The sequence below is a fragment of the Callorhinchus milii genome, unplaced genomic scaffold (assembly GCF_018977255.1).
Source record: "Callorhinchus milii isolate IMCB2004 unplaced genomic scaffold, IMCB_Cmil_1.0 Scaffold1, whole genome shotgun sequence".
NCBI lineage: Eukaryota > Metazoa > Chordata > Chondrichthyes > Chimaeriformes > Callorhinchidae > Callorhinchus > Callorhinchus milii.
In genome coordinates, this window is record NW_024704742.1 from 87,531,358 (window position 1) to 87,559,351 (window position 27,994).

Genomic DNA, 27,994 nt, shown 5'->3' on the forward strand with positions numbered 1-27,994 from the left:
CTTTGTTGATGGCAACAGTTATTTAAAGTGAGTATTTATTATGTCACCCTGTGTTTATATAGTGCATTCATTTTACATTACCAAAGCGTAAGTGCTTTGAACTTTATGCTCAGGTTTCACAGATTTCAACTGGATTATCGTGCAGGTTTGTCGAGACTGCAGTTATTGATAAGTCGGGTGGCATGGAGTGGGTGGGAGAGAGAAATTGTGCAGTTTTTTGTAACTGCTTATATCCAGCAGTATATGATTTTCCTGATTCCCTTTAGCATTTGATTTTTTTTTAAACCGAACAGCATTTGATATGACTTTTAGTTCTAGCTCTGGTTTGAGAGTGTTATGCTAAAGGCCTTTACAAAAAACGCAACAACAACAAATCATATTTGTAAAGCACCTTTCATGTTGGGAGGATGTCCCAAGGCATTGGACAGTCAGGGATTTGGACCCTAGCAGGGGGTTGGGGGTGGAGGGAGGGTAGGGAAGGAGGGTGGCTAAAGGCTCGGTTGAAAAGGAGGGTCTTGAGTCGTGCTTTGAAGGAGGAAGGGCGGGAGCAAGGTGAAGGGGCTGTGGGATGAAGTTCCAAAGGGTGGGGTCAGAGAAGATGAAGGCCCGACCGCTGATGGTGGGGCGGTCCGGTCAGGGTGGGGGACGTGGAGCAGGTCGCAGCCTGCTGAGCGGACGGAGCAGACAGGTTTATATGTTATCGTTGCTTGGATCACAATTTTTTTGGGTAGGCTGGGTTTTTTCAGAGGAATGGCTATTTTAAGACCTTGAGATAATTGCTGTGAAACAGAAAATCTTTGCAATTCTTTATGTAATTGGATGAAAGTTACGCCCTGTGCCTTTTCTGGGACACGTCAATTGTAAATGTTTCAAATAACCTGGTCTTCTTAAATAAATAAAATAAAACTATTTGATGCTATTCTAGATTGGGGGCTTTGACACAGTGTTGGTAAGTCTACTTTGGATGAGTTTGTTTTGGAAGTTTTATAAAGTTGAAGTTGAAAGGAAAATTATTTTTAAGTGCAGTATTAAAATGTTTCTGAAGTCTAGTTATGGTGGTTTTGTGCAGCAAATCCTGTGTTCACGTTCCTAGAAAAGCAATAAAAACTTAATCTTTCTTTGATCTCCACATGCAACCGTTTCTAATTAGTAGAACATTCTAATGATGCAAAAGCCTGCACCCTATTTTTTGATAACCAGTCGCACAAATTGTTTCTTGTAGTGTGTGCACATACTTGCGCTTTATTCGCTGCAATGACTTCTCACAAGAAAATAAAATCTTAGATTATTTACATTTTTCAAAATGGTGCCTTCAAGCTCCCTGCCTCCCCCTGCCAGCCCCCCCCCCCCTACCCCCGCCACCATTACTTTCTAGTTGTACATGTGCAACAAACCCTTAGAATGAACCACCAACTTTCCAAGTTTCTTGTTTATTTTTACAGCCATCTGGGAATTTGTTTGATAATCTAAACATGCCCGTGGATGAATGCACGAACATCTTGACAACATTAATGTGCAAAATAATTATAATTGCCGTTTTGGGGATCACAAACTTTTTCCTGTGATTTATTGTGCTGTGATGATATATGTGCATGTAAAAAACAAAGCCGTGCGAGTTATTTAATTGCATCATGTGTACTATAATTAGCTCCAGTTAATGAATGGTGATGTGCTCACACATACCTAATCTGACATAACATTTTTTTTTCTTTTCTCCTTTGCAGGTTGCATGACTGGCTGGACTTTCTGCATGGCGGTTGCATGCCTAATGTCTTTTTGGATTTATGAGTAAACCGCTGCAGATATGGCTCACACTGTGATTAATGAGAGTGTACCAGGTAACCAATTACATTTTTCCTGCAACAATAATGTATCGTCAAGATCTATGTCAAGTGGTGATCTGTCCCAGGGCAGTGTCATGAGATTGCTTAAAAATCCTGCAATTCCTCCAGGCACATGAACTATTGGTACAAAACGTACAATTTCCGGATGGCAGAATTTCCGCTCTGTTTTCTGAGCAGGAATTCTTTGATGATTTGATTATGATGGGGAAAAAATCCCATTTGGAGGTCAACATCATGGATGTGCTGCACTGAGAGCTGGCCGGGATTTCAGCTTTCCATTAACAAAATGTGTTCCCTTCCTTGACTTTTCTGTTTCTGACCTTTAAAACGTTTGAGGCACCATCACTTATCGCCCACTCTTAATCACTGTCCAGTAAATTAAATAATGGGACCAAATGGATAATAAATGATGCTCTTCAAGTTATAGTATAAACAAAATGAATGCTAAATCTTGAATGCTTATTATCTTAATCAAAGAGTGTGATAGTTTGTTAAGCATGCAACTAATGTGTATGACCCGTGTGGTTTTTGGCTGTAGTGTTCAATAATGGTTTTCTATTGACAGTAACTGTAAGATTTTGTAGATGTTAACCCAAACCAATATGACGAATGTGTGTCCCCTGTTGCATAAGTTTGAATAAGTTTCAATCCATGTTTTGGTGGCTGACATGTCTGTATTTTTAAAAAAAACCGACTAATCCCCTCCCGAATCCTTCTTGTAACTTGGGTATGATTCTGAAAAGCTTTATAATTTGCCATCCATTGTATGAGAAATGTTAGCTTCTGATGTAAAGGATCTAATTTTAGGAACAATGAGTTAATGGGTGCTGAATATGAGCCAGACTGAAGCTACATAAAGCAAGATCTAAGCACATATCTAATTTGTTTTAAGTTCCTTGAGGTTGTAAGTTAGTACTTGACATTCAGAAAGAATCTGATGTGACCTCTCAGGGGAGCACTAATGACTAAACTAAAAGGTAGTTGAATGAGATCCAGTATAAAGTTGCATGTCGGGTTAGTAATTGGTTAGGTAATGGGAAAATAGGTAGTTATCATCAGTAATGATCTAATTGGGCAGATGAAATCAGATCCCTCCTGATGAGTCGCAGCCCATTCCTTTCACAACAACTCCATTATTGACCTTGAAGGTAGTTTTTTTTTAAAGTAGAATGTTTCTGCTGGTTGATGTAAAGAGATGAGGCTGGAGCATTCTTAAGGTATGTTAGCAAACTGTAGCATTTGACATTTAATGTCATGAACTGTAAGACAGTTCATAATAATGGAAAAATAGCAAGCATATTGTTAAACTGTTCCCACTATCCCTTATTTATGTCTGCCTTGAGTCACAATTCTCAAGATACAATAATTCTATTGGTCAGTAACTCTACGTTTCAGCCTGGCTCAATTGGTAGCATTCTCATCTCTGAATCAGAATGTTGTGCATTCAAGTCCTATGTCTTTGAGAACGCCAATTTAATATAGTGCTGGATTATTGGAGGAAGCGTCCTTTGGATGAGACATTAAATTGTTGGTAACCTGAAGTGAAGTGTCAGATGCCATCATTGGATACTTTGCTCAGTTCGGGCATTCATACCAAAAAAAAGTCAATCATTGGAAGGGCTTAAGGAGGACAAGGATGTGGTAAAGAAACTACCGTAATCCATACATTCAGAATCCTGAGGGATGGTGAGGTGAAACCAGAGTTGGTTTATAAAGTTAAAGAAATTGTGCAGGTTTAAGGGAAGTAATTATTTTACACGTATCTTTGCTGGAATGTGGAGTAGACTGGCTGGTTGGTATAGGGGCTAAGGATGTAGTGAAAGGGCCAATTGGATAGATTCTTCAACATGTGTATGTATTTTTCTGATCACTATTTGTCCAGGGTTATGGTCAGTCCGCTACCACACACCATCCTTAGTTGCAATCGGGTATGTGTCTTGCTCCTCAGTCACTATCAATGAGCTTTGGGCCAACTGCTTGTACTGCCTGAGAGCAGATTGAGGGTGAGACTGTTATTTTTGGCCACATCTCACTTTGGGATATAAATGAGAGCTTATTCTTTTTATAATCTGCAAAGGTAAGCCATTCTAACTACAGTTTTGGAACACATCTTCTGTTTCTTTCAAGGAGCTGTGTGCTATAATTGTGACCTGGCCTATGTTATACAACCGTTCAAAGTTCCACTGAGATGTATCTGTATTACAGGCAATCTTCCTCTAGTCGAGGCTGATGTATTCCTATTCTCTGCTCGGCTCCTGATCCGGATTTTGTTTTTCTCATTTCACGGGTTAAAAGTTACAAGGGGCATCTCTTAAATGTGTCTATCAATCTTCAAGCTTTTAGCTTCCAAGAGGTATCTGCTTGGCTCAGTTGGTACCAGTCTCGCTTCTGACCAGAAGTTTGTAGATTCACCAAGAACAACAACTTGCATTTATATAGCACCGTTCATGCAGGGCAGCGACTCAGAACATTTAAGGTTCAAGCCCCCCATCAGGACTTTCGAACTCATAGTCTAGGCTGACGCTTCAATACAGTGCTGAATGCTGCGTTGTTGCAGGTGCCGTCCTTCGGATAAGACATTAAACTGAGGTTGCGTCTCCCTGTTCAGGCAGAGTTAAAGATCCCATTACACTATTTGGAAAAGGGAAGGGAATTTCTCATGCTGTCCTGGCCAACAATCCTTCAGATATCCTCCAGATCATTGACTTCATTTGCAAGAAATATATTGAGGTGGGAAAAGAGTAAAAATAAAACATATAAAAGGCTACAGGAAAAATTTTAACATTTTTGTGTTGTATTTTGGTTTGTTGCCCTGGGAAGTGCTTTGAGACGTCCCACACGTGAAAGGCCCGATGTAAATAATAAGGTAAAATTGGTGACGGTATTAATTTTGTTGTTGAAGTTAATATTATTTGTTAATATTAACAAATATGGGTACAGTGACTTGAGGCGCCCACATACTTGAAATCCACATAGTATTCTTAAAAGTTAAGCTGAAGGAATCGGTGGTATATTTACTTACAGATTTAACCGCAGCTTTGAACTTTGAATGGTACAACATGGGAGTCTTGTACTCCAAAGTGGTGGCCTTGCTAAAGTTAGAGACGTTAGGATAATAAAATCATTATTTTTGAAGAATTGCTGTATGTGGGCTGTTCAGCAAATATTATAGAATGTAGACAATTGCAGAATGTGTCATTTGAAGGAGCTTTCACTTGAGTCAACCATTTATTGCAATGAGTGTATACCAGATAGAATAGCCAAGAGATATGTTTTCGCTTTATAGCTTACGGCACATTAATTTAGTTGTCGGGTTTAGCAGTGATGTTAAATTGCCTCTGTCTTAACATGAACATTCAATGCAGAAAGCCAGGCATGTGCGGGCTTCATTCAACAAGTGAAAAGCATTCACCTTGGGGGGATGGGGGAAGAGACAGGAAACTACAATATTCCTTTATGCCACCCATGAGGAGACTTACAGTTGAAGCTTGTGCAAGTAAAAGGACTGATATAATCGCTCCCCTTAGGCAGTGAGTGAGTGACTGTAATGCAAGCACCTCAAGTGTAGCATGTTGCTCCAAGCATCTGGAGCCCTGCTAAAGACTGTCAAGAAACATATTTTGGAAAAAAAAATTTATATTGCAACAGAACAAAGAATTACAAATCCAGTTAAAATATCATTCAGAATTACAGTACTATGTTTTGTTGTTACCAGATTAGAATAGTAGCGAGTTGACAAATCCGTTTTTAATGAAATTTACTAAATACATCCAAATATTTATTTGAATGAAGGATAAAATTTTCAACCACCCTCACCTACTTCAAAATAACAGTAACTATTATTGAAATCTTTCTTGGATTTCTTCCCATACCACAGGTATGTTAATGCCAACAAGTCCTTCCAAAGTAGCTTTACCCATCTTTTGAGTTCCTATCACTTAGATTGGTTGCACAGCATATTTCTTCCTTTTCCCCTCCCCATTGTTAACCATTTGTAAAAGTGCACCTTCCTTGTATCTGAATGCTCTGAACTGCACTGCAATGAGTTTCAGACTATATTTTATTTGCCATTAGCTTAATGTAATCTAATTTGAGCTATTTGAGGACAAGATGGAAAGCTCCAATGTTGCATTTGTGGCTTGTCATTTAATGCCATTTAATTGAGGTGTTTGTAAAATGACTGTGATTTACGAATGCCACCAGAAGTGTGCAATTGTATAATTTTATATTATAGAAGTAAAACCTAACTTAAAATCCATCTGAAGTATTTAGCTGATTTTGAAGCACTGGAGTTCATTTAAAATGAAAGATGCCTTGCATTTCATATACTATCATATCACGTCTTCAGGTGTTTAATACACGGTGGAGCAGTCTCCTCTAATCCCATTCTCTGTTCTTTCCCATAAGATTTAAATATTGATATTATTAATGATGTTGAATTATTTAGAACAGCTAAAGTACACCGGGGACAATCGGTTTCATGTGTCTGGGTTTCAGTACTCTGGCATTTTTTAAAAACTTTGTTTACTGCTCACTGGTCATGGAAGGCCCCGAGCTGAAAGTCCACTGTTCTACATCTAGCTTTCTGGATTTGGTCAGTGAGAGCGAGATTGGGGCTGGTTTGCTTCCAGCTCATTGAATATTATTGAATTTCCAGTGCCTTGGGATGTTCTCCTGACATGAAAGGTGCTATACAAATGTAATTTGTTGTCCTGAGCATCACTAACTTCAGCCCTTCACTTGCTCTCCCTGTTCACAATTGTGATCCCCATTTCGTAAGCAATGACCAGTGGAGAACTGGTGTGATATAATTTCCCTTGGGTTTTTTTGTTATAATCTTTGTGACTGTTAAATTGCATTTTGGTTTAATTACTTTTTAATCTTTTTTGAAATTCATTTAAGAAAAATAAAAAGTAAAAATGCAAAACTAGTTTAATGCACCACTAGCCTAATTGGCACTTGCGTTGGAACCAGACCTCGTCCATAAAGCAACATAATGCACCTTTTAAACTCTCTTCATCTCTTTAGCAGGTTAAATAGTGAAGTATGATGGCAAAAGCAGAATATGTGATATTCTGGTACGTGAAAGGCGGTGGAGAGAGAGAGAATAGATCTAAAAGTATATCCCCGTTTTTGTGAGTAAAGCACTGACTAACGTCAGTGTTTCCTTTTGGGACTATAATTATGTGTTTTTCTCAAAAGCTATAAATCCAGCTAATGCATCTTAACAATGGAAGTGTTTATGTAAGAAAAAGTGAATGGTCTTGTCAGTATCTTTCTTAACAAAAACATGTATTTATTATAGCTCATCAATTCACAGACTGTTTAACTACTCTTAGTTTGAGATCGGAGTGTGCTCTTAATACTGGGCGTCAGGCAAGTAATTAGTATTGGATGGCAGAGTATTTTTCCACTTTTAAAAAATAAATGTTGGAAACCTGTGGATAGCTCACTGAAACTCGGGTTTGATTGGCAAAACACGTGCTGATGCAGAGAATAATGGTGGGATTGAGATCTGTGGTTTGGCAGCCAGTTCAGCATCTACCAGGAAATTCCAAAAGAACAGCCTGAACTGGCCTCAGTAACGCTAGCTACTCGCTTGCTGATGTGTCAGGAACAAACAGACCTCACTGAGGAGTGTGCTTCGGGCTTTTAACATCTTGCATTGTGTGGGATAATAGAGATTATCATCATTACTATCTGGTAAGTATTGTTGAAATAGATGGAGCTAAATCTAAGATAAGATTCTCAAAGTACAAGTGAAATCTTAACATTTCAAACTTTTTCCATCATTACTTGGAAGAAAAAAAGTAAAATTTCAACAAGCAAATTGCTTCGGTGGTAGAATAACGCATGCCACTTTGATTTTTACAAAGAAATTCTTTAGTGAGACCAATTTGGACATTGTACTCTGTTGTTGACTCGAATAGGTTTCAGATTTTATTTTGTTTCTCTTGAACCTTTAGAGAGGTTGTAATTTAAAAACGAAATACATTTTGGTTTTGTTTTCAAAACTTTGAAAGCATAATGCAATGCAGTGAGTCGTGTTTGCACACGATTCCTGCGCAGTCTTTCATGTTTTGCTAAGGGTTTTTTGTAAACCAATTTTGGCTGGGCATTGATAGGGGAGGTACCGAGAGGAGTTCAGAGATATGCATGCAGACAAACAAAAATAAATAAATTTACCCTGCCTCCCCTCACAGAGCAATGTTGTTGATGCCACTGAACCTAGAGTGGTCAGCTTGTAAAGCAAGCTCATATATGCCATTTGTAAGTGATATTTTATTTCTAAGATTAGATTCTCAAAGTAAAAATGAGCTGTCCTGAATCTCACCCTTTTTGTTGTAAACTGTGGCATCTCGCTGTCTAAATTCTATTGCGTGTTTCACATTTCGACTAAACATGCCACAAAATAAACTCAGTCCAAGTCCAGAATTCCAGTGCACCGCTCATTCCTCTCTCACAGAATTCCTATTCCAAGAATAATACCAAAAAAATACAGATTTAATTGCTCAGTGTTCCAGTTACCTATTTTTATAATTATGAGCTTGCTAAATATAGTCCAGTCCACTGCCAGATGGAACATGTCACAACAACAACTTGCATTTGTATAGCACCCTTCAGGTGGGGTAATGTCTCGGATCGCTTAACAGTGACTGAGTTTAACGGCATGCCAGGGAGGGAGGCAAAGTGACGGTAGACGTGGTTGGAGAGGAAGGTCTTCGGGTGTGATTTGAAGAGAGGGCAGAGAGAGGCAAAACAGAGGTTTTGAAGCAGGTAGTTTGAGTCTTGGAGTGTCACGGCTGAAAGCACGACCAGTAATGGTGGATTCATAGAATGTTACGGCACAGAAGAGGCCATTTGGCCCATCGAGTCTGTGCCGGCTCTTTGACAGAACAAGTCACTTTCACTAAACCCAATCACCAGCTTTCTCCCCATAACCCTGCAAACCCGTCTTCCCCAGATACCTATCCAATTCTCTCTTAAAAGCTGTTATCGAATCAGACTTCACTACCCTTTCAGGCAGATCATTCCAGGTGAGTGCAGGGGGCTAGTAGAGTAGGTCGGTGGGGGTAAACGGATCGGAGAGGCAGGGAGGTGCCGGGGCATGAAGTGATTTGTGCTCGAGTGTGACACTCTTAAATTGATCTGTTCTGTAGTAAGAAGTCTGGTAAGGACTGAGGTAATTAGGGAGTGCGGGATATTATATAATATATAATATAATAATCCTTGCATTTGATGAAGTGCTTTTTCACGTCTTCTAGACATCTCAAAGCGCTTCACAGAATATATTGTAAAGTGATTTGACTGTATGTGAATTGGAGAGAAGGCTAATTTTTCTTGTTTTGCTCTCATATATATGCAAGTAAATTGCAGTTCTAAGATTGGCAAGTTGGTTATTCTTCATCAGTAGACCAGAACGCCTTAGCAAGCTAATTTTATTGTTCAGTACAACTGTGAATGTAATAAGTGTCTCTGCACAATGTTCTCCTAGAGGTCAAATAGTTTCTTCAAGTATGCTTTGTAGAAAAGTGATTACTTCAGCACATATTTGGACCTGAAGCAATCCTACTAAAGATAAGAAAATATTTGGGATTTAGTCGTACGTTCTAAGTCTGCTGAACTGCTCTGGAGGCTTGTTTGTATTAAAGGAGTGAGTCGATCTGTCTCATAGGATTTAGCAGTGCTGCCTGCTGTGGGTAAAAATTAAAACTCTGGTGGAGGTGCTGACTCCCCTTTCACACCCCTTGCCTGGCGCCATTGTTGTTGACTCTTGGCGAGTTGCTCTTTGTGCAGCTACGACTTTAATATTAATAAGTCATTGTGGTTGTTTCTCCACATGTGTGCAGCCAGTGAGATCATCTTGTTACAATGCACGATCCCGTATGTCTGGCATACGTGCTAAACCTGTAAAAAAAAACACTTCTCTTGGACAGTCTACCCCTGAACATCAGGTGGCTTTGAACTAGGCCCCTTTTGCTTTTGATTGTGTCAGCCACTAAGCCTTGGAGCTTTGGAACTCTTCCCCAATCCCTCTGCCTTGTCCCCCTTCCCCTCTTTTAGATCACGACTGAAGACCTTCCTCTTCGACCGTGCTTATGATCACCTGGTCCCTCCCTCTGGCTCGCTGTGCCACTATTTAGTGTTCCGAGACACTACCCTATGTGAAGGGCGCTATATAAATGCAAGTTGTTGTGATTTTTTCTTGCATCCACTTTGAGAGAAGACTGGTTGGGTAGAAGTTCCTATGACTCGATCGTGCATCAAAAGACCCTATCCCACTGTCCCAACTTTGCAGCTTTTATCATAAGATTCACAGCTCCCTTGGAATATGCAGAAGATATGGTGGTCCTTCCTGTCGGTGCACAGCATCGTCTGGCTGTCAGGAATATTTACCTTCCAAGTGGTCTCCTTCATACATTACCCATTCCAATATCTGAGTGCTGACAGCAAGGGCAACAAAAGTAGCAACAACAACGTGATAAGGTGCTATATTCAAATGCAAGGATTATTATTATCATTATCCTCTCACCCCCATCCCCCTTGCCCTCCACTTCTCTTTACACCAATCCTCCCCACCCCATTCCATAGGAACATGAAGAGGCATTTCAGCCCATTGAGCTAGTTAGGCCAGTTAATTAAACCAGCTTTTCTCCCTGTTCCTATAGAAGAAAACACTAAATAATGTTTATCTCCTTCCCCCCCTCCCCACCCCCCAGGAAATCTGGAGCCTGTAGTTCTTAATCTTAAAGGAATGTTGCACCTGATGACCAATGCAAAGTTGGTGGAGAGCAATAAACCACTCTGCTCTGTTGTGCTGGCCTTAAATTTAACACTGTAGTGTTATGGCACTGCTTTGATCTGCTCCAGCTGACTGTTCAAACGCTTTACTGTAGGTTACTGTGACTGTAAAGGCAGCCAAACATATTTAACTCGCTCAGTATGTATGTATGTATGTTGTGTCTGTGCGTGCATGCGTGTGTGTATATAATCGGTCCTTCTAAACTAACAAACTAACAATTACAATGACCGCAGTTTTAAAACTCAGAGAGGAAGTTTAAAATAAATATTGAATCTATGGTTTTGAAGGACATAAAGTCCAGGCTGAATCTGTCTGTGCTGCGCTGACAAACAAACCTCAGCATGTTTAGAGGAGGAGGTATTTTTTTTTGGAGGGTGAGGCGGAGTTTGCAGGCAATCTGGGTGAAATGACCCGAAGACATTTCCATTGCAAACGCCACCACGATTGAAAATGGGGCACCGTCTTACAGTGAGTCTATTTTTTATCCAGAATTAATTAAAACTAACATGCGTATGGGTGTGTGAACGATTGATTGATTTGTGCAATGAGAAAACTAATCTTTTAACCATTAATTCACAGTTACACTCTGCAATTATTAATTCGTGAAACCCATGAAACCCAGTTCATGGGTTTCACGAATTGTTATATTTTGGTACGTGGAAAAAAGTAGATGGCCCAACTTTGTCTGGACTGTAAGACCTTCCCCTGCATTTCCATTGCTTTATTAATTGCATCAACGCAGAGTTTTACTGATTTTTTGCAGGAGGGGAGACACAGAGGGCAATCTGGAGAATCCTGCAGGTTAGAAGCATGTTTGTATTGAATGGGACAGGGATGGGGGTGGATGAGATTCTGAGGGCTTGTCCAGGCTAAGAACGTGCAAGTTCACGAGTTTACTATCAAATCAGTTTTACAATTTCAGCATACCCGAAGCACGTTTCCACTTGTTGCATAGCTCAGATATTTCCCTGGAAAGGTTAAATAGGCCGTGAGGTTTTTCCAAAAAAATTGTCGTCGCACACTTACATGCATATACGCAAGCGCACACAGCTGCATCTGAAGTTGGTGAGTCATGTTGGTGTACGCTAGATGGTGTACGGCTTCACAGCTGCTGTCAGCCCTTCTTATGATGCTGGGCATCAAGTGTCCGTACATGCCGTCTCATCAAATATTAAACACTGGACAGTGGTCGGGAATGGGAACACTAGCTGTTTCTCCTGTAATGTTGCCCTCTTCATCACTCCAAGTCCAGAAACGTAATAAATGCAGGAATTTATTCTTCATCCTCTCCGTAAGTCAATTTTTGATTCTTTTTCACTTCTACAATTCCACATGTTCTCCTGTACCTTGCTCAAATGGCCATTGTTCTGGTATGAACCAAGGCCAGTGAATATTAGGGGGCATTATAGTTGAGCTCCAAACCTACCCACGCACACAGCAAGGCATCAGCTTGTAAGTACATAATAGTGATCGGTACAGTTATATTATGGAGCCTGTGCCAGGTTAATGTCAGTGGAATTATCTCTCCTTTCTTAGAGTGTTGCTTTCTACAGTACTTTGCCCACTGGGAAGTACTTTGGTCTATGTAGGTCGGTTGTAGGGTAAATGTTCCTGCTGATTGTTAGAACTTTATGCCTTGCAGGTACATGTTAAGGGTGATTATTTTTCAGAGAATTCTGGCGTGGCAACAAACTGCTCACATCTGGCTATGATGCACAATTGGAGCTGTGGCTCACACAGTAGCACTGTCTGGTACAGTGACGTGCATTTATAGCACTAATGTGTGTACAGTACTGTTAGCATGAAATCACATCAACTTGTAACACCAAATTAGCTTGTTAATATAAACCGCTCATTGTTTTGGTGTTGAAATCCTTGTACAATGAAGAACCCATGTTTGATTGAGAGGTGAGTGATAGCTTTGTTCAAATCTAGGATCAAATCTAGAGCACAAATTGTGATATTATAGTTCCCAACAACTGTGTACATCAGCCTGGCTCAGTTGGTTGCACTTTTGCTTCCGATTGTGGGTTCAAGCCTCACATCAGGATCTGGAACCCATATAGTCTGTGCTGTGCTGTTCTTGAAATGATAAGTTAACTGAGCCCTGTCTGCCTTTTTAGGTGGAGGTTAAAGATTTTAGGTACTATTTGAAAGAGAAGGGAGTGTGTGCAGATGTCCTGGCCAACAATCCCCCAAATAAAATTGGGCATTCACTTCATGGCTGTTTGTAGGACATTCCTGTTCGCAAATTGGCTGCGGCATTCACTCATCAAATACGGTCACTGCACTTTACAGTATATCCTCAGTTTCAGAAGTGTGTGTCACCTATTTAAATGCATGTATCTTCTTCTGTTCAGTTTATCTAAAAAGGCAACAAATCCTTTGTTAGATCACTTATTGAGGTTTTAGTGCATTGGTGAGTATGCAAGCTTTACATAATTGCGTGTAGCAAAAGATCTAAAGCTATCCATAACATTACCTTGTTAATTTTGATATAAAAATGTTTTTATATATCGGAAATTAAGTTATCATGCCAACTACAGATGTAAAATTCTTGGTTTCTGATCTCTTAAAACTATAATATCAAGGAAATGTACATTTTGAAATATTTCAGCTTCCCCTTTGCCCCCTTCGCAGCACGGTCCTTCAGGACAGTGTCCAGGCAAACGTTGTTGTCCACCACGACCCAAGTTACCATAAGAATCAACAATTGGAACTGATGCCACTTCTATTTTCCAATCAAATCCCTCAATGTCTTAGCAATGTCTTAGGTTTTAGCTGGTTAGACTGCAGCATTAACCCAACGCACACTCTGGGGTCCTCAACCGTTGGCTCTTGACAACCTGCACCTAATACTTACTGCAATTGGGTAAACAGGATGCGGCCCTCCAGGGAGAGTGTCCATTCCATTCCAACAAATATCTCTGGGATTTCCGTGCAGGGATGCCTGGAATTGTCAGTTTGGTTTGGATACTATTACTATACCACCTGAAAAGTATTTCAGTCTTCCCACAGCACAAACTTTTCCTTTTTTAAGAGGTATTTTTGTAATATTTACATATTACATAGTGCCTTTCATATTGTGAAGACCTCTCAAAACGCTTCACAGGGCATACTGTGAAATGGAGTGACTGTATTTTGCAGTTGAATTTTAACAACTGATGAGATTGCATTTGAACCGTAAACAATTACAGCTGATTTATGAGCAGTTTCATAGCTGCAGTAATTTGCTCTACCATCGTTTGTGCGTTGAATAAGTTGAGGTCTTGCTTGTTTTACAGTCCGATCTGTGCAGTAGTACAACAGTGCACGTTATACATCGGCTTCAATGAACAGAAGCTGCACTGTTTTCAATTCAAAAAGACAGTGTTCAGCAGCAGGTGGAAGAGTTCTGGCGTAGTCTCAAAAAGCTGAAAGATTTCATTGGTGATGGGGCAGTGCTGCGTTGTGCTTCATTTGGCTAAGTTACCCAAAATACTGGAATTTTACCTTATAGAGCACGGAAGGAGCTTGAGCAGGCAGGGCTCCAGTTGATAGCTCGTTCAGATTAGTTGAAGCTGATCAGAGCAGCAAAAGCGTCTGAGGAGGCCCTGCAGAGTATGTTGCAACGGAAGTTTTCCCTCCCTGTCCCTTCCTCCCTCTGGAAGAAAAGGGGTTAAAAAAAGTATTGGCTGTATTATACTGCCAAGACTTGACCACCGTTTTAGAAGCTGGATCGTTCTCGTTTCCTCCAGTCTCTTGCCTGCAGACGTAAGTACTGAAGCTATGTCTCATTTCTCGTCCAGTAGCACAGAGCAAAACTAGCGCAGCTGAAGGAAATCTGAGCAACAGCTATTCTATTGTTGCACACATGAGGTTTTGAGATTGCTCAGTTTAATTTAGCCTGATGTTTAATATAATGTTTAATTTAGCCTGAAGCTTTGTGCCCTGGTTTTACACAATGTCTGCCCTGATATTTGTATAGACGGTCTCACTTTGAGCTGTGGAATTTCAGACCATAACTGAAAGGCATATTTTTAGCAAGCCTACTCCAAGAGAGGCGAAATCTGCCGGAGACCAACCGCATGCAGTGTGACAAACAGACTTTAAAAAAATCTTTCTGAAACACAAGAGAATAGATTATTTCTCACCCGTCAGTTCAGCAAAGTCTGAACTCTTCTGTGGGTGGGGGGGGAGGGAGCAACGTAAACTGAAGGTAGCCATGACCTGGCTTTAGTAGAACTCGTTTGTGTATTTACCCTTTCTGTCCCCCTCTATAGTTCACATCAGTACATGTGGCCACCTGATTACTGTACAACAGACCACCTCTTTATTTGTAAAGTAACATGCCCCTGAAGTCAAACAGTGAGCGATTTCAGCAGATTTCTGTTCATGGCAGCTTGCTGATACCCTTAGGACTATCACCATCTTGGATCTTTTATTTTTATCCACTCGATGTTGTACTTCAGCGGAGATTGATAGTTAAAGTCTATTAAGACATGCAACATACCTCTCTTGTCCCAGACTTCATAAGCTTCAAAGCAAGACTGCATCCTGTTTGTTTTTCGGTTCACAGGGATAACAATTACCACTATGCATTTGTGATCTTTAATGTGAGATTCTATGCTGCTTTTTTTTTGAACTTTCTAAAATGAAACTGTTTCTTTTGGAAGGAAACTAGCAACTTGAATTTTTTTTTATATTTTCCCTCTTACAGAAAAAGGAGAGGCTTCCTTAAACGGTGAAGATGAAAAGGATCCGCAGTCTCCGTATTCTGTGGAAACCCCTTATGGCTACCAGATAGACCTTGATTTTCTCAAGTATGTGGATGATATACAAAGGGGAAACACCATAAAGAAAGTGAACATTCAGAGAAAGCCCAAAGTGCCCAAAACACTGGCGACCACGAGAAACGCCGGAGGGCAGGTCAGTGGATGGACCTCGACTGAATCCCTATCCTCCTCCAACAGTGAGGACAACAAATTGTCACCATCTCTGTTTATTGGTGCACGGAGCCAGCCAGCTCCTCCAATAAGGGGCGGTGGGATTGAAGCTTCTCAGGCGTTTTTAACTGTTCAGGAGAATAAGCTGCTGCCACCGCCCTCACCGAGGCCACCGATACACAACTTCCATGTCGAAAAGACGCTGATGGAAACACGCCGGAGGTTGGAACAGGAGCGACTGATCATGCAGTCCACGTCAGGGGACGCCCGGCGTCCGAGGTTTGCCAGTTTCGGAGGGATGGGCTCCACCAGCTCCTTGTCCTCGTTCACGGGCTCCACCGGCTTGAACCAGGTGTCCCCAAATTCCCAGCAAGTTCACAACGGCTTCCAGACCAACGGGGATTACAATCCGTACTTCACGTCATCGATGGGCAGCTCCATCCGTCACAGCCCCTTGAGCTCGGGGCTCACCACCCCGGTCACCAACGTCACCCCCACGCACCTGCAGCACATCAGGGAGCAAATGGTGGTGGCACTGCGTCGCCTCAAAGAGCTGGAGGAGCAAGTGAAAGCCATTCCCATTCTGCAGGTGAAAATCTCAGTGTTACAAGAGGAAAAGAGGCAACTGGCATCGCAGCTGAAGAGCCACAAGCTTTCGAGTCAGAACGTGGCTCCCGGCTTCCGGAAGCGGTCCTACAGCGCGGGCAACGCGGATCAGCTGGAGCCGCTGCGGGGGGAGCTGCACATCGATTCCGAGGACGAAATGGAAAGCTTGGAGCAGAGTTCGCTGCGGATGGAAGAGTTCAGGCAGCTCACGGCAGAGGTGCAGGCTCTCGAGAGAAAGATACAGGACAATGGCAATGAAAAGCCAGGCGGGGTTGAGCCCTGCGTAAAACATCTGGCGAAGGCGAGAGAGTTCAGGTCTGTGGCTGTGAGCACAGATGTAAACATGAATGACTTTGTGATTTACCACCGGTCTGCGAGATCCTTCAAAGATGTAGCAGTGGGGACGGTGAGTGAGCAGAGAGATGTCAGTGTGGGGGTGACGGAGGCGCTGTTAGGTGTCTCCACGGAGGCGGATCAGGAGATTGAGCTGCAGCAGCAGACCATCGATGCTCTGAAGGATAAAGTTTACAGGCTCGAGGCGCAGGTCAAAGAAACTATGCATCAAGCGGAGATGAGCAAGTTGAAGTTTGAGCTGCAGGCTGCCGGTTCCTGGAAGAAGGCGGACAAGTGTGCGACAGCGAGACCGGCAGTATGCAGTGTGTCGGTGCAGGCAGCAGTGCAGACCAAAAGCCAAATGGTAGGTGATCACGTGGAGTATGCAGACGCCTGTGTAGGAATCCAGCAAGAGACGCGTAGCGTTGGAGTCACATGCAAGCCCGATCTCTGTGACGTGGCTGTGGGGCCGGCCATCCCCATGGACTGCTGGGTTGTGCATGAGAAAGTGGAAGTGCAAGAGAAGAATGTAGGCGGGCACGTTGTAATGTGCGATAAGACTGTGACCTGTGGAGTGAACGTGTGCTTCTCAGACATGGGTGTGAACACCGATGAGACTGTGGAGGATCCAGACATTTCCGGGGGGCCACACAGCGCTCCGCGGGCCAAGGACGTCCAGTCCGTAGGCTGCGGGGACTGTTTGGTGGATGTGGTGGTTTTCCCAGCAAAAGAACTGGCGTCCTCCAGCACGAACACTGTGGCGGTTAGCACGGCTGAGTTGGCTGTCATGGCAGCACCACAAACCACCACCCAACAAACGCACACACAAATAGATACGTCCTGCAAGTTCACAAACACTGAACAGGTGGCCCACATGGAGTCCAGCACCAACACCCTCGCGAGCAGTTGCGATAAAGAGACCAGCACAGCCATCATTGAAATGCGGACGGTGGCTGTGGGCGATGGTAGAGTGAAAGATGTCAGCACAGCGCTGAAAACCCGCTCTGTTGGAGTTGGCACAACAGCCACCAGTGATATTGATTTGGAAAAATCCTCAGTTAAGACCAAAGACTCTGGGATCGGACAGATCAACGTTAACGAGAGCTATTTGGTCGGTCTGAAAACGAGACACATTGGCTGTGGCACGGTTAGTCCAACCCTTGCAAACGGCAACACAAAAAGCGTCGGCGTAGGCGACGAGCCTGCGTGCGTGGCAGAAGGGGGCCAGCCGGCTGTTCAGGACCCGGCACCACAGTTGCACCATTACATTGAGCTTGTGCAAAAGCTGCTGCAGGAACAGCAGACGCTGCTGGCGGAAAATTACACTGAACTGGCTGATGCCTTCGGAGAGCCTGGCTCCCACATTGGCTCTCTCAATTGCCAGCTTATCAACACCCTGTCTTCTATTAGCTCGGCCATGAAGTACGGGAGCACCGAGGAAATTAGGAGCGGTGACGCTGTGGACCTCCGTCCGGACAGCGCAGAGATTGACACAGGTTAGCTGCAAGTCTACAACCCTTTCCATGTAGAAGTTGCTCAGTTTTGTTCCCTACTCTGGCTGTGACATTTTTAAATGATAATTTTACATTTACGTACCACCTTTCCTGTCGGGAAGCAGTCAAAACACTCTGCACAGAACTGTCTGGGAGCCTGAGCTGGGGGAGTGGGAGAGTAGGGAAGATGACCAAAAGCATGGTTGTAATCCTACGGTGGGCTTTAAAGATGGGGAGGGAATGGGCGAGGCGAAGGTATGGAGTTCCAGAGAGCGGAGGCTGAATGGCTGAAAGCTCACCCATTGACGGTGGGGTGTACGGGGGACGTGCAGCATCCTTTATAGGGAGAGGAAATGCATCACAAAGCTGTAATAATAATTATCTGTGCATTTGGTAAAGCGCCTTATCACGTCTTCAAGACTTCTCAAAGCGTTTCACAGAATATACTGTAAAGTGAATTGACTGTATATTTTGTGGGTGAAATGCGGCAGCTAATTGCACACCGCAGTGTCCCACAAACAGTCGTGGATTGAGTGAACAGATTATTATTATTTTTGGGGAGGATTATTACCCCTAAAAAGCAATCTGCCAATTAACTAACAAGTGGGTTCTTACCTTACAGTTTGGTAAACAGAGATATGTGGAGTAAGGAAACTTGCCTAAGGTTTCGCCCTGCCTGGGAATCCACATGACTATAGAGTATGTGGGGACATCTGTGCTGTTAGCTGATCAGTCAGGGTAAAAGGGGAAATCATAGAATTATACAGCACAGAAGGAGGCCATTGAGCCCATCGTGTCTGTGCCAGCTCTTTGAAAAAAGCTATCCGAATCAATCCACTCCTCCGCTCTCTCCCCATAGCCCTGCAAACTTGTTCTCCCCAAATAATTATCTACTTCTCTCTTAAAAGTTGTTATCGAGTCGGCTTCCACCGCCCTTTCAGGCAAGGTATTCCAGATCCAAACAACTCACTGTGTGAAAAAAATTCTCCTCACCTTCCCTCTGTTTCTTTTAACAGCTATTTTATATCAGTGTCCTTGGATAACCGACCCACCCGCCAGTAATAGTTCCCTCAAGCACCACAACTAATCTCTAATGACACTCCTGGGAAGGGCATGTGTATGAATTATAGACCGAGGACAAGATTGGGATTGGGCTCTGTTCTGACTTCTTTGAAAGTGCCATAATATGTTAGGATTTCCAAATTTTGGAAAAAGCTGTAATATTTAATTAGCCTACAAATTACACAGTTGCTACACTTTATAATTAATTCCGTGAAGCATTTTGAGACTTCCTCCCGACATGAAAAGCACCGAATCAAATACAAGTATGATTATTTTGATAATAAATGACTGTAAAGCTATTGGAGGCATTTTGACATGATGGGCGCTGTAACAGATGTAAGGATCATTATTGTATTCAGAGCCATTACACAGGCGAACGGTAATTGGATTTATTGACGCTTGAAAGATTCTAATTTGCTGTACAGCGTAGCTAGTAAGGCGGGTGCTAATCCTTTCGTTGCATAAACCATCCTCAGAAGGTGGACATCAAGTTTAATTAAACTTGTAGAATATTGTTCGTTTTATTTGGCCGCTGTGGTTCAAAATTGCATCTGTCTGTGTCTTTTTTTCTCCCTCTATTTTACCCTTTCTTTATCTCCCCATCTAACTATGCCAGCTCATCACTAACCTGAACTGTTTGTTCTGTGTACTTCACTGCCACAGTCTGTTCCACTCCATAAACAGCCTGCCCAGCAGGCTTGCTTTGAGCATGACTGCTTTTCATAGTCTCCCTCCTCCGCTGCTTTCCTTCTCCCGTTTCTGAAATTGAATGTTGTGTCTCACAATTAACAAAACAGCTCTCGACCCAACCAAAAAATGAACATGAGCTTCTTTGAGATCAGATCACTCTTATTTATAAGAACAAGAGGAAAAGTTGTTTTTTTAGTTCGATTGGTCTGTTCTTTTTCATAATTCATTTGTATTCTGGCTCCGGTCTGCTCCACGTCCCCCGCCCCAACCGCCCTACTATCGGTGGTCGGGCCTTCAGCCTCTCAGCCCCGAGGCTCTGGAACTCCATCCCCCAGTGCCTTCGCCTTGCTTCCTCCCTTTCCTCCTTCAAGGCCGGTCTCAAAACCTTTCTCTTTGACCGTGCCTTCAGCTCCCCTCTCGACTCTCTTCCTCCTCCTCGCTCCCTCCCTTCCCTCCCCTCACCCTGACCATTTCCCCCTCCTCTCTCCCTCCCTTCCCTCCCCTCACCCTGACCATTTCCCCCCTGCTCGGGTCATGACCCAACTGTGCAGCGCCTTGGGACGTCCTCCTGACGTGAAAGGCGCTCTATAAATGGAATCTTGTTGTTGTTGTTGTTGTTGTATTCAACCCACTGTAAATTGATTTGCCTTTACAATCGATATGCTTTATAATAATCCTGTGAAATTCTGTGAAGCGCTTTGGGGCTTTTCAAGGAGCATATGGAGCTATATCAAATACAAGGATTATTAATTTTCTAATTAGATTCAGTTTGTTTATTAAAAGCTATAAGTTAATCAAAATCAATTGTGATAACCTTTGGACCTACAAGAACTCTGTAGTTTTATTTCCACATTCTGTTTTTTTTGAGGTAGTACGGAGCTGGGTGTCTTGAGCTGTCTATTTCCACCACCTCTCATTTATATTGTATCGGTCAGAAGGTTTGTGAGTTTTAGCCACACAACAGTGTTTAAACTCACGATCCAGGCTGAACTTCAGTACTTAGGGAGCTCTGCATTGACCGAGGTGGTGCTCTTCAACTGAGACGTTAAACCAAGATCTTGTTTCCCCTACGCTGCTGGTTCAGATGGATAATACAAATTTCCATGCCTCTGTTTTCAAGAAGAGGAGGGATTCCTCCCAAAGTCTTCACCAATATTGTTCCCTTTTCTAAAATTTAACCTAAAAGCAGATTACCTGGATCCTAATGCTGTTGCTGTAGATTTGCTACCATTCCTTATGTCAAAGTAACTACAGAAATGTAACATTTCGATCTGGTGAGATCCTACATTAAATGCAAGTCTTGTTCTTAATCTTCATTTATATTGTATCGGTCAGAAGGTTTGTGAGTTTTAGCCACACAACAGTGTTTAAACTCACGATCCAGGCTGAACTTCAGTAATAATAATAATAATAATAATAATAATCCTTGCATTTGATATAGCGCTTTTCACGTCGGAAGGACGTCCCAAAGCGCTTCACAGAACACACTGTAAAGTGAATTGACTGTAAATTTGTGGGCGAACGCGGCAGCCAATTGCGCACAGCAATGTCCACAAACAGTCGTAGATTAAAAATGCCAATTTTTTATTATTGTTTTTGGTTTTGGAGGATTATTATTAGGTGTGTGGAGTAAGGAAACTTGCCCAAGGTTTCGCCCTGCCTGGAATTGAACTCAGGTCTCTCACTTGCAAAGCGAGTGCTCTAACCACTGAGCTACAGGACTCCACAAAGTACTGAGGGAGCTTTGCATTGACCGAGGTGGTGCTCTTCAACTGAGACGTTAAACCAAGATCTTGTTTCTCCCTACGCTGCTGGTTCAGATGGATAATACAAATTTCCATGCCTCTGTTTTCAAGAAGAGGAGGGATTCCTCCCAAAGTCTTCACCAATATTGTTCCCTTTTCTAAAATTTAACCTAAAAGCAGATTACCTGGATCCTAATGCTGTTGCTGCAGATTTGCTACCATTCCTTATGTCAAAGTAACTACAAAAATGTAACATTTCGATCTGGTGAGATCCTACATTAAATGCAAGTCTAGTTCTTAATCTTCCTCTGATCGTTCATTGATGGATTTCCTTCTTGTTCTGACCATGGAGTTTGAACCAAAGTAGTATAATAATAATCATAATATAATAATCCTTGCATTTGATATAGGACCTTATCATGTCTTTGAGATGTCTCAAAGGATTTCACAGAATATACTGTAAAATGAATTGACTGTATATTTTGTGAGCAAAACGTGGCAGCCCATTTCAAACAGCAGTGTCCCACAAACAATCATGGATTGAGTGACCCATTTAGTATTTTTTTAAAAAGAAATTGGGGGGGACGGATTATTACCCCAGAAAGCGGACTGCCAATCGACTAACAACAGGTTCCTACTTACTGCTCGTAAACAGGCATAGCAGGAACAGAGCATGTTGAGGATCTGTACTGTTCCACTTAGCTTCATGCTTAGCAAGCCATACAGCGTTCTGACCTTTTTACGATTGCAGTTTTGACAATTAGCTTCTTTCACAAAAGGCGGACGTCTCCTGGCGCTTTACACGCATTTACCGTATTTGTGACAGTGCTGCTTGGAGAGGGGTCTAGCGGAACTCCGCTAATGTAGTTCACTAAACGCTTCCGTCACCCCCGCTCCCGTCTCCAGTGTCTGCGAGAAGTGGTGACATGTTAAATTGAAGCCACATACTTAGTTTATGCTAACCTTGCATTCCTTATGGGAAGATGTATGATGGGATCTGACAGGCTAAGTGCACTCTGTGACCTGGAAGAGGGCATCAGTGTCGGGCACATTCATTGTCGATTACGTCACTGTGTTACTGCCACGGGTTCAATGCTTCACACTGTGATGGTTGGTCATTAACGAAACAGCATGAATCAAAACTAATGAAATGTACTCTTTGCTGTTTGTAAAAGTTTTATTTTTTGAGTTGCCAGTTATTTCCTCAGTGGCACTTAAAACTGCATTGGCCTGTAGTTCTCTCTTCGTGTTGACATGAAATGTACAGAGAACCCAAGAGATCTCGCTGGCTTTAAACCCAAAAAGTTATTATTTTACGGTGTTGTTAGACTGGTAAATTATTAGTATGTATTTTAGGCTCGATTATTACAAGGAGCGAGGGTAATTTAGTGCTGTGAGCCAATAGCCCCTTGCCCACACACCACTGTCGCGTCCTCACTCCTTGCTGATTGCTCGCTGACTCCTTACCAGTAATGACAATTAGAAGAAATAAAACCTGAGATCCTTGTGCAGCTTGTATGGCTAGCCAGTAACTTAATGTGTTTGTTTCTACATGTGAGTAATTCCAGGAAATATTTTTCTTGGAGTCAGACCCAGCCTGGCTAGATGAAAATGTATCCCCAGTCATTGTTTTGGTTGGAGTTGACTGAGGTTACTGGCAATGATCATCCCAGGCGACCTAGTATAAACAGGAAGTTTTGCTTGTTTCAAGGTACTGAAATGGTTCTCTACCTTGTCATCATCTGAACTATTGCGTTAAATGTGGTATTATTCAGGGCTGTGTCCACAATACATTCAGTGAACATGAGTAATATGTTTACTGTTCCTCTTTGCTTACATATTGCTTCCCATTTATCTCCTAGTGGAGTAAGCAGAGCAGGCATCAGAAATTGAGTGGTCCAATCGTGTCCATATTAGGCCTCCAGTTTTGTCAGGGTTATTATTTCAGTAATTCGTTCCCAACCACAACATAAAATTTGTTTTCTCGGAGGAGACTGAGAGAGACTGGCTCGGCTGTTCAGGACTGATGACGTTTTCTTTGTGGTACGCTTTAAAAAATTATAAATAGAGACATTATACTTAGCATTGCACCCGTTTACATTTAAAACAACGACCTGATCATTGCTTCATTATTATCAATTTGTAATTCCTGTTGTAGCTAAGATGAAGACCGACATGCCTACTCATGAAAAAAAATTGTTTCCCATTCAGCTAAAATAGATAAATGTACTTAAATTTTTATTTTATAATAATAAATAATAATCCTTGCGTTTGATATAGCGCTTTTCACGTCTTCTAGATGTCTCAAAGTGCATCACAGATATACTGTAAAGTGAATTGACTGAAACGCCCATAGACTTTTAATCATCTGAAATGAGGGTGGGGAAGCTTTCAAAAGTTGTCAACTTTGGGAGATGCAGAGTCGAGAACCTTGATGTTCCTCTGAGAGGAATTTTGTTATTCTTTTTGAACTGTGTGTAAAACACTTCAGCAAAGCCTCAAAATGCAGACAGCTTTTTGTCCACTTGATCCATACACGGTAACATGTGTGTTTATATGTAGATATTCTAAAAGGATTTTGGACAGGGTTTTTGAAGCTTTCTGATTGATATGGGCCTGTTGTCTAGCTGGTGGAATGTAGAGTGACTATCAGATCATAGTTGTGGATATGGGCTGGAATGCAGGAATCAAGAAGATTACATCGGTGGAATGGAGCGAATTGTGGAGGGAATGTACAGAGCTAACCTAATGGATTATCGTGTTTCTTTCCAAACTGTAAAATACCTCCAGAAGGTGCCCTTACAAACATTTCTTGTGTCAAAACTGCGTCAAGCTGCATCTTGAATTTGCTGATACTGTTCATCATTGCTGTCTCTGGGCAGTCTGCTGCACATATTTATCACCCACTGATGTCGAAAAGGCAGAGATTTTAAGGAATTAATAGTGTGTTCTGTGCTTAATGTTAATCCCTCTGGCTGTGCATCCTAATATCTTGATTGCTTTCTTTAATGGTACTGCAACCATAATTTTCCCCATTCCTAGTCTCAGCACTCCACATTTATCTACTTTTGGTGACATCTGTCACGAGTCCACACAGTCTATCCAGATTCCTTTGTGTAGTCCACCTCGTTAAGATGACCGGTGTCCCAAAGTAAGGAGATGCAGTATAATTTATATTTATATAGCACCTTTCACATTGAGAAGATGTCTCAAAATTGACACTGCAGGCTGGGTACCTGAGGTGAGTGGAGAGGAGAAAGATGACCAAAAGTGTGATCAAAGAGGTCTCCTTGCGGGCTTTGAACGAGGGGAGGGAGCGAGAGAGTCCAAGGGCCTCTGGATGAAATTCCAGAGAGTGGGGACGGTGTCTAAAAGCCTGCCCACCAACAGTGGACCAGATAGGGTAGGAGACATGAAGCAGGCAAGTGGGCACTGAGCAAAGGGAGTGTCTGAGTAGGTAGTGTTGGAGGAGGTTTAGGAGGTAGGGTGGGGTGAGGTTATGGAGAGATTTAAAGGTAAGAAGTAGATTCCTGAATTTGATCCGCTGTGGAATGGGGAGCCAGTGGAGCCGAGCGAGATGCGGGTGACAGACTCTTGGAATCTGATGTGAGAGAGGACACAGGTTGCAGAGTTCTGGATAGTCTGTAGCTTGAGATCAAGGAATTGTAATGTTCAAATATATAAATACTTCCCTAATGGTTCAGGTATCAAAGTCACTGCCCAGTGTGAAATAGGGGGGTATACAAATCCAGAAAGTCCCAGTCCCTATTCATTCATTTTATGGCTGTTCATGAGATCACAAGATTGGTCTGGATGAAGAAGGCCCTTCGCCCATCCGACCTCTTCCCTCCAAAACAACCCCCAGAATTACAAAATCATGCTGTTTTTTAAATGAGTCCTGTGTCCTGGCCGTTACCACCTTTCCTGGCAACTTATTCCAGTCATTGATTACCCTCTGTGTAAAGAAAAACTGATGTCTGTCCTGAAATTGCCCTTAACAACTTTAAACCTGTTCTCTTGTTCTACAGCCTTGATGCATCCTAAAGTATTGTTCTGGGTTTATTTTTGCAATCTTATTTAAAAATTTCCACACCGGTATGAGGTCCCCTCTGAGCTGTCTTCTTTCAAAACTGAAGCTTGTCTAGTTGTTACTCTAACACTGAGGATCACCATCATTGCTCTCCTTTGCACAGCCTCAAGGGCCTGGACAGCTCTCTTATATCACGGTGTATGTATGCAATATTCAAAGTGCGGTCTGACCAGAGCATTGTACAGCATTGTATGACGTCTGGGGATTTTAAACTCAACTGATTAGCAAATATCCTGTTTGCTTTATTTATTGCTGCCTCACATTGTTTTGGCATAGTAAGTGATGAGCTGGACCAATAGAAAAGGTGGGGAGATATTTTCCAGAAATTGCAGGGCATTTGACAAATTTTGCGAGAGGTTTGGTGAACCTTGCAGAAAATTGCGGGGGTTGGTTGGTGCTTTTGAGAGACGCATTTTGTGAAACAACAGATTAAAACTATGGGCATATATTTCCTGAACATGTAGTTATGTTTAAAATGCTAAAAATGTTAATTTTTAATGGTACAGCACTTACCAAGAATTTGTTGCAGGAGTTCAGTTGCCTCGGGCGAAGCTGATTTCCCACTCATACCGCTTCCGCGATCCCAACACTCCCCGCGCTGCACATGCACAACAAGAGCCGCTCTGCTCACAGTAGCAGCAGCACTTTTGTAGCGGATTCCACGGAAAACGTGCATTTGCACTTTTCTGTTGGTCCAGGCAATGAGTCAATTAATATCCCTAGATCTCTTTCAGCTTCCTCCTTGGCAAGTTCATGAAGTACTTGAGTTTTCTATTCTGGGATCCTCTATGTATTTACCAGTATTAAACTTTAGTTTGTGGAACATTATTGTGCGCAAATTGGCTGGCACTTTTGCTTACAAAATACAGTCACTATACTTTACACTAAATCCTACAACGTGCTTTAAGGCATTCTCCTGATGTGAAAGACACTATTATCAAATGCAAGTATTATTATTAATATTATTGAATGGAAGCAAGGAAGAGCATTTTTGCCATGAACAACAGCATAAGCTTAACTAAAACTACTAAAAGCGTAAGTATTTTTAGAACACAAGCTACATGTCCAATGGGTACTATAGTTGCTCACCTACTGCTCTTTAATGCTGGTTTCATCATTGTCCATCCAACAGGTATAAGTTGTGAGCATAGTTTGTCTACTAAAAGTACCAGTCTTGTGACCACATCTCAGTCAGCAATTGCCACCCGAGTCGAACAGGTTACAACGGTAACAACTATCGAATCTTGTGAGACTTTACTACAACAAGACAATTTAACTCCTCAGACTGATTCACCAAGTCAACCAGCGACATCTACCATTTGTGGTACGTACTCTAATGTTTGATTCTTTTATTTTCGGGCAAGGCTGTTTGTGAGACAAAAATAGCGCAAAGAATTGCCCCATCTGCTTACAAAACTCACTACACCTGGCAGCAATTTGCCTAGAAAATACACAGTCATTACTCTTTACAGCAGGGTTTTTTGACATGCTCAGAGACTTCCTCCTGACATGAGCGGCACAATATGAGCGTCAGCAAAGATTATTATTGTTATAGTTACTTGTGTGGTATTGAGTTGTTTGACATAAGGCACCATAAAAATATACGTGCTTTCCGTTACCCCAATTTCTCAGTTTTTTTCCCTCTCCTGTATCTTACAAATTTAACTGAAAGCTGTGATCTCTTATCTTTAATGGTTCCACTGTTAATCCACCTTAATCTATTGACATTCCAAGCCTGACTATCTATCTGCTTTGCTGTCGAATGCAATGCCGAAGAAGCTAAGTCCGTGCACTTTCCCCTCAACGGCTTTTAACCTTCTATTATAAAGCTTAGGCTCATCCAATATAATTTATATTTGTATAGAGCCTTTCACATTGTGAGGACATCTCAAAGCGCTTAACATTCAAGATTTAAATGCTGTTCCTATATCCCAGGGGAGGTTCTTCCACCGCTTTCCCTGTACATCATGTGTGAAAAATAATGTTGCAAAATGTGTGAATAAATCCTGTAACAGCTTAATCTTAAAGTGCCTCTCCTACCCCAACCGCCCCTGCCCAGTTTATTACATCAGCTACTTATGTAATTATGGAGGGGGGAGAAGGTTTTGATATAGCATACCTCCCAATTGCACATTCTCCTTTTCTGAGGCTCCTTACTGCAGCTGAGAGCAGTCTTTGGAGCACTCCTGTTCCCTGATGAAAGAATGAAGGTATGTCCCTATTACAGCCCTCTTCTCTCTCCTTCCTCCCCCCCCCCGCCCCCCGCCCATGAGTTAGCAATCTATTTTTCATATTGTGCGCATTCCTGCAGAGCAAAAAATTGAGGTGTTCGGTGCTGAAAGTAGTCCTACTTATTATCATGATGCAGTGTGCCACAATAACTTGCGCTCTGCAAGCAGTCTA

The 27,994-nt window shown here is 42.2% G+C and overlaps 1 protein-coding gene across 8 annotated transcripts in view; it reads left to right on the top strand.

Annotated features, from left to right (window-relative positions):
* kank1a (KN motif and ankyrin repeat domains 1a) overlaps positions 1-27,994 on the top strand; it is a 104,635-nt gene that overhangs the window by 59,683 nt on the left and 16,958 nt on the right. For 4 of the 8 annotated variants that reach the window (XM_042332916.1, XM_007892626.2, XM_007892627.2 and 1 more), the window contains exons 2-4: positions 1,725-1,838; positions 15,347-18,007; positions 26,724-26,915. In XM_042332916.1, coding sequence (XP_042188850.1) covers positions 1,805-1,838; positions 15,347-18,007; positions 26,724-26,915 — 2,887 coding nt within the window. In that variant the 5' untranslated portion in view covers positions 1,725-1,804. Of the gene's footprint in view, positions 1-1,724; positions 1,839-11,061; positions 11,116-15,346; positions 18,008-26,723; positions 26,916-27,994 lie in introns of those variants that run through there. The other 4 variants (XM_007892630.2, XM_007892631.2, XM_007892632.2 and 1 more) reach the window with 3 other exon arrangements.